At 24.7% G+C, this 5476-nt stretch overlaps 4 protein-coding genes across 4 annotated transcripts; 2 read left to right on the top strand and 2 right to left on the bottom strand.

The window, feature by feature from the left end:
* Window positions 1–123: 123 nt before the first annotated feature.
* ENU1_136390 (estradiol 17-beta-dehydrogenase, putative) lies at window positions 124–1044 on the bottom strand (the record flags this gene model as incomplete). The annotated part of the gene is made up of 1 exon (XM_008860193.1): window positions 124–1044. The coding sequence occupies one exon, from the start codon at window positions 1042–1044 to the stop codon at window positions 124–126; it is 921 nt and encodes a 306-aa protein (XP_008858415.1).
* A 276-nt stretch (window positions 1045–1320) lies between these two features.
* ENU1_136400 (hypothetical protein) lies at window positions 1321–1779 on the top strand (the record flags this gene model as incomplete). Its single annotated transcript, XM_008860194.1, has 1 exon — window positions 1321–1779. One exon carries the CDS (start codon window positions 1321–1323, stop codon window positions 1777–1779), a length of 459 nt encoding a protein of 152 aa, XP_008858416.1.
* Window positions 1780–1861: 82 nt separating this feature from the next.
* On the bottom strand, window positions 1862–2323 carry ENU1_136410 (hypothetical protein; the record flags this gene model as incomplete). Its single annotated transcript, XM_008860195.1, has 1 exon — window positions 1862–2323. The coding sequence occupies one exon, from the start codon at window positions 2321–2323 to the stop codon at window positions 1862–1864; it is 462 nt and encodes a 153-aa protein (XP_008858417.1).
* Window positions 2324–2767: 444 nt separating this feature from the next.
* ENU1_136420 (cullin family protein) lies at window positions 2768–4993 on the top strand (the record flags this gene model as incomplete). The annotated part of the gene is made up of 1 exon (XM_008860196.1): window positions 2768–4993. One exon carries the CDS (start codon window positions 2768–2770, stop codon window positions 4991–4993), a length of 2226 nt encoding a protein of 741 aa, XP_008858418.1.
* Between the last annotated feature and the right edge of the window lie 483 nt (window positions 4994–5476).

Here is a 5476-nt window from a genome sequence, read left to right on the forward strand (position 1 = left end):
ACAATTTTGTTTTATATAACTTAATTAAAACTTTGGTTTAAACTTTCATTTTTTTTTTAAAATCATTTTAAAAAAGGAACTATTAGAAGTTGAAATTAAATAAAAATACCAACCAATCCTTAATTAAAGAATATTATTTCTTTTTCTTAATTCTTTAAATCTTTTAAATTCATTTATTATAAGAATAGATTTAATATCTTCAGGAAGACGGTCATAACTCCAATCTTCAAAATAATGGAACCAATAAGGATCAATAGCACGAGTCAAACCAACATGGATCATTGCAGAATCAACAAATTGGTCAGGAGTACAAACAGAAAGGGAAGGTGGCATTTTACCAATCATTTCAGTTGAAATATGCCAAGGTCTAAAGACAGTACAATCAATATTAGAATATTCATAAGAAATACTTCTACTTAATTGAAATATAAATTGTTTTGTTGATGCATAAATAGCGCTGTAAGGTGCAGGAGTTTTAGATGTACAACTAGACATAAAAACAATAAGATTTTTAGCGTTTTTAATTGAATGACGAATAAAAAGATGAGTTATTTGAGAAGTAATTTCAATGTTTAATTTAATCATATTATTAGTTTCTTCTAAAGGAATATCTGTAAATATTCCTTTAATAGAGCGACTAACATTATTAATTAAAACGGTAACATTATTTTCTTCTAATAAATTATCAATCAATTTCCAATGAACTTCATTCATTTGATATAAATTAATTGTTAAAATTATTACTTGAATTTTATACTTTGACTCTAATTCTTTTTTTATTTCATTCAATAATTCAGTTCTTCTTGCAATTAAAATAAGACTAAATCCTTCTTTAGCTAATCTTTCAGCAAATGACCTTCCAACACCTTCAGAAGCTCCAGTGATAAGAGCAAAACTATTTTTTGCATGATATTTTTGTATAGGGTTAGGATGAATAATTCTACGAATAATAAACCTCCAAATGAATAATACCAATGGTAAAATGAGAATAATATTAATTAAAACACCAACACTAAGGAGTGCAATTTGTTGTAATAATTTCATTATGAATTAAAATACATTATTGAGTAAATTTACTTTAGATTTATAGAAATATCATTTTTAATGAAATTTTATTTTTATTTTAGATGAAAAGAAATAATAAAATAATAATAATTTATTAATTTAATTATAGTTTTTTAATAACAAATTTTATTTTAAATTTGTTATATGTAAAAAATGAAAAAGAGAAAAAAAAATAAAGAAACTATAATTAATAGTAAAAGAATAATAAAATTAAATTAACAAGAAAAATAAACAAGAAAGTTTATTGAAAGAAAAATGCAAGTAACAACAACTGATAAACGAACAACAGGAAGTTCAATGATTCCTAATCAAATTAACCAACAAAAAGATAAAAAAAGAGAAGATATTTTACAAAGAGAACAAATGAGAAATTTAATTAAAAGAGTTGATGGGAGATATGAATTTGATAAAACTTCAATTCAAACAGCACTAAAAGACGTAGTTGAAGATTTTTTAGATACATCTCTTTGTGACCTTCTTGAAATTGCAAAACATAGAGGAAGTGATAAAATAGAAATTAAAGACACATTATTTTATTATAGAATGATGTGGAATTTAAATGTTGGTCATTCATATTCATTACCTCCTAAATCAACAATTGTTTTACAAAAGAAATTTGCTCCTCAAAAAACTTTTAAAAAACAAATTTGTGAATTTAAAGAACGAGTTGGTATTGTTCATAAAGGTATAGATGAAATGCATTCTGTTCATTGAATTAAAAATTTTTAGAATATAAAATTATTTAAAAATTATAATTTTCTTAAAAAAGAAGTTTTAATTAAAAGTACTTCATCACTTAATTTGAAGAAGGACACATTTTAGCCCATTCACAAAATTGTTCAGATCTATTTCCAGATTCAAGGTACTGAAGGATTTTGAAATATAATTCATCAAGAACAAAATAACAATAATGTTGTGGAAGCTCTCTTCTAAATTTAACACATAAACCATTCATTAGTTCATGGACTTTATCCAATGCCATATTACTTTCGGCAGCATTAATTAATTTATCAGCAACACTATTACATAAATTACAAAGAATATCTCCTCCTCTAGACTCACAATAAACTTTTGGATTAAATGCTTGTCTGGAATAAATATTCACACAAACATCAGAAGGAAGTTCTTTCTTTATACATTTCTCTAAAACATCTTTAGAACGTGAAACAATTTGTGCATTTCTTATTGCACTATCACAAGAATTTCCTTTTTCTGCTTTAGCAAAGACAATAAGAGTTAAACAAAGGATAAATAACATCAACTTAATATTTTTTAGTTTTATTTTTTAAATAACTTTTTATATTAATAATATTGTATTGAAAAGTAAATATATTTCGTAGATGAAAAAATATTTAAAAATATTTTTTCTTTCTTTTTGTTAAGAGAATTTTTAATATTTGTTTTTTTTATTTAAAATACTGTTTAATTTGTTAAATTAAGTTATATATAACATAATAATCTTTTTCATTTAAAATAAAAAAGAATTAAAATGTTTTTTAATATTTTTATAACAAAAAAGATAAAAATATAATTTTTCAAATAATTCAAACAGTTAAACCTCAAGTATTGAGAGAAAAGAGTAAAAAAGAAGAATATATTAAAACAAGATAAGAATAATAAAATAATAGTAAAAGTATTATAATTAAATTGAAAATAAAAAGATGGTTAAAACTCAAAAATATCATATAATTAAAGTTACAAAATGGCACCAAAGAGAAAGGAAACTGAAGACCCAGCAGTTCAAAATTTATTCGAAGAATTAGAACCATTCTTTGATGGGATTCTAGTGTCAATGAAATCATTTTCATTGGCTGAACGGGCAAAGTATCAACAGACATTTACAGACTTCCTTACACAATCAGGAAGTAATTTTTATGAGGCATTCATTAATAAATTCAGAGATAGATTGAAAGATGGATTTCAAACATCAATGAAGAAGATGAAAGATGTTCCTATTGATGAAAATTTCCCAAAAATCATTAAAGAAGATCTTGATAGATGGGAATATGCTAAAAGTGCCATTTTAGTATTATTTAAACCATTAGACTATGCAATGGGAAATGGTGCATCACTAACAATAGATATGATTGTTAAAGACAAATGGAATACGGATTATCTTCATACATTAAATGATACTTTTGAACTTACTACTACACTTACAAGAGTTTTTTCAGACTCAAGAAGGAGTGGAAATAAGATGTCAGTATTACCAGTAAAAAATATTTTAATGTTATACAAAAGAGAAAATATTGTTACTCGTGGACAAATTCCATTAATTAAAACATTTGAAGATGCATTTTGTAAAACATCTAATGAAGATTATAAAGTTTTTGCGACAGAATTCTTTAAAGAAGGAGTTCATGGATTTTTACCACAAGCAAAACAATTTATGGAAGACGAAGAATTTAGAATTGAAAATGCTATGGATGACGAAATTGGAGAAAAAATGAAAAAACGTCTTCAAAATGATTTTTTGAAGGTTTCATTACAAATGGTTTATGAAAAATATGATGAAATTCTTGAACAAGACAAAGAACTTGAGTTTCAAGCTATTACTCGTTTATTTGGTCCTATTAATCAACTTGATAAATTTGCTGAAAAAACTAAAGCTTCATTTATGAACTATTGCCAAAATAAAATGGAGAATGCAGTTAAACAAAGTCCAGAATTTATTAGAAATTATCCAGCAGTTGTTTCATTATTATTTGAATTACTTGATCGATTAGAAAAAATGCAACAAAATTATTTCCTTTCTAATCCAATATTTAAGTCTAGGTTAGACACTGCTTTTAAAGATGCTTTAATAACAAATAAAATTGTTGATCTTTCTGATAAAAAAGATGAAGTATTTCCACGAATTCTTGCAAATTATTCTCATATGTTATTAAAAAAAGGAAGTAAAATTGAACCAGATCAAGAAAAAGTTAAAGAAAATATCGTTAAATTAGGTAAAGTACTTCAATTCGTTGGAAATAGAGATGTATTTGAAATGGTTTATCAAAAGAATTTCCAAGATCGTTTAGTACTTGGACTAATGGAATCATCTGATTTAGAAATGTATATGATCAATGAATTAAGTAATATTTGTGACAGGCAGGTATCACATAAATTACATACAACATTCCAAGAGTATAACCAATCCGGTGATATTCTTGAGAAATTCAAAGGTTATTGTGCTAAAGGAAATGTTCAATTACCTAAATTTGATTTTAATGTTGTTGTTTTTAGTAATAGTTCTTCTCAAAACCAAAATATCACATCATATAATATGCCATCACAATTAAAAGAAGTTTTTGATAAATTTAGTGAGTTCTATAAAACTACTCAAAATAAAAAACTAACTTTAAACCATACTTCTTCAACTGGAGTTATCCAATTCTCATGGCTAAGAAGACCAATTCAAATTACTTGTAGATTTTATCAAATTGGATTATTAATGTTGTTTAATGATAATAAAGAAATTACTTATGCTGAGCTTGGAACAAAAACTGCTTTGAGTAATGATGATTTAGCTATTTGTATGTCTGGAATGGTATCAAAAGGATTATTGTCTAATTCTACTGGAAAAGAGTTTAAACCAGATTCTGTCTTTAAGTTTAATATGGCATTTAAACCAAAGATGACAAAACTAAGTGTTATGCAAGCAGATAAAGAATATGTTGAAAAGGAACAACAAAAGAAGAATGATGCTGAAAGTGAACAATTAGAAGAAACAAGAAATTATGTTATTCAAGCAAAACAAGTAAGAATTATGAAACAAAGAAGAACTATGAAATACGTTGATTTAATTAATGAAACAATTGAGCATTTAAGATCAAGATTTAATATCACTTCAAGAATGGCTAGAAAGAACATTGAGTATTTGATTAATAAAGAATATTTCAAGAGATCTGATAGTGACAGAGAAGTATTGGAATATCTGGCTTAAAATTTATTCTTAAATTCACTCATCTTTTTTCTTTATTTTGTGTTATTTTTAATAAAAAAATTTTTTCTTTTTTTTTAAATAACCTCCTCCAAAAGAAAATCCATTTTGTAAGAAGTTTTTTATTCACATACTTGTTTATGGCATATTAAAAAGCTAACTATTAGGTGTTTTTTTCAATATTTAGCCTAGCTATTTAAGAGATATTTTATCAAACCAATCTCAACTTCTTATTAATAGGAGATAACATATTTATTCATTGAACCACAACAAATAATCAATGTTTTAGTTATCAATAATCTAGTTCTTCTAAGAGTAGTATTGAATTAAGTCTAGACTTAATATAACAAATAAACTAAATTCTTAAAACAAAACTGCTCATTTACATTAGCCAAATTAACGTTAGGAAATAATTGATAATGAAGATATTATACTCACATAAAGATAAAAACCAATATCATTTCATTTTCTTTCTCACTCAAATAA

The sequence above is a fragment of the Entamoeba nuttalli genome (genome assembly GCF_000257125.1).
Source record: "Entamoeba nuttalli P19 unplaced genomic scaffold asmbl_5691, whole genome shotgun sequence".
NCBI classification, from domain to species: domain Eukaryota; phylum Evosea; order Mastigamoebida; family Endamoebidae; genus Entamoeba; species Entamoeba nuttalli.